A 1148-nucleotide genomic window follows, 5' to 3' on the forward strand; every position below is an offset into this window, starting at 1 on the left:
AACTTATTTAAGAATAGGTCATTTCCTTTCTTAAAAGGAGAGTTCTGTGTAATTTTTTTTACTGTAACTGATGAAAGAGGGGCATTTTTCATAGTATATAAATAATACTAGCCCATGAAGCTCCAAGGTTATGCCTGCATTAGGAACACTGATAAAAGTTAACACCAACGTTGTGACTCAGATGTAGCCAATATTTCTACTCCATCAGTTTCTTAGTTTGGAAGGTAAAAGCTACACATATTAATAATTAATACGCTATGTATGCTGGGGCATTTTTTAACATCCGGGTTATTTATTCTGCATTGTGTGCATAGAACTTCAAAGGACAATTTACACACCAGATGCATGAACAGGAGACTGAAGGTTTCAGAAACAAATGGTGGGGTTCATGTGCCTAATAAAAAGTGTTTAATGTCATTTTGGATACTTTATGATACCTTGCCTAATCTCCAACTGCTGTGCTGGAAGGGTCAAGGTCTGCTATATGTATTCTATCTTTTCTATCTGCCCTGCAAGAATATCTCATGGACATCTCTGATGACACAGGATACCAGCATTTAGGCATCCGAATACTTCTAAATCCTTTTGCTGATAGTACACTTCCCAGAGAACGAAGCAAATGTGAACATGAAGGAAATACTAAAAAATTAAAAGCATACTTTGGCAGTCCTGGAGCTTGATATCATATTTATAATCAATGCTTGTCTGATCAGTTCTTGCAAGAGGAATATCTTCATAGTGCGGTGAAGAAATGCTTGAAAAATCAACAGTGGTAAATGGCTTTATGTCAAAGGAATGTGTATGATCATCCATCGCAGACAGATCCACTGGACTAATTCCAAAATTAATGGGCCAAAACGGCATTTCTGTGTCAACCATTGTAACTCCTGAAAACACAAAGAGAAAAGACATTTTAAAAGAAGCTAGTTATCTCTGTAATGAGTTCAGGCCCAAGCTGAGGTCCAAGCGTCTCATGTCCAAAGGGTTGAGATGCAAACTCACAAGCAGGTGCAGGTTTTAGGGGAATGTTCAGGCCCCATCTATCATTTGGCTTCGGTTTGTCACCATATAATGCATTAGGCTGTATAGTAACATTGCATTGATAGCACTGGGCAGTTAACCCAGCTTTGAGGTTCTTCTTAGGAAGG

General features: G+C 38.2%; 1 protein-coding gene across 1 annotated transcript in view; it reads right to left on the minus strand.

Moving 5' to 3' along the window:
- The window catches only part of PPARG (peroxisome proliferator-activated receptor gamma), a 27030-nt gene extending 26146 nt beyond the window's left edge, over window positions 1–884 (minus strand). Inside the window, exon 1 of the mRNA XM_009321994.1 lies at window positions 660–884. Within this exon, the coding sequence (XP_009320269.1) occupies window positions 660–879 (220 nt within the window). The 5' untranslated portion in view covers window positions 880–884. The remainder of the gene's footprint in view (window positions 1–659) is intronic.
- Between the last annotated feature and the right edge of the window lie 264 nt (window positions 885–1148).

This window comes from Pygoscelis adeliae, unplaced genomic scaffold (genome assembly GCF_000699105.1).
Source record: "Pygoscelis adeliae isolate BGI_AS28 unplaced genomic scaffold, ASM69910v1 Scaffold304, whole genome shotgun sequence".
In the NCBI taxonomy this organism is placed as follows: domain Eukaryota; kingdom Metazoa; phylum Chordata; class Aves; order Sphenisciformes; family Spheniscidae; genus Pygoscelis; species Pygoscelis adeliae.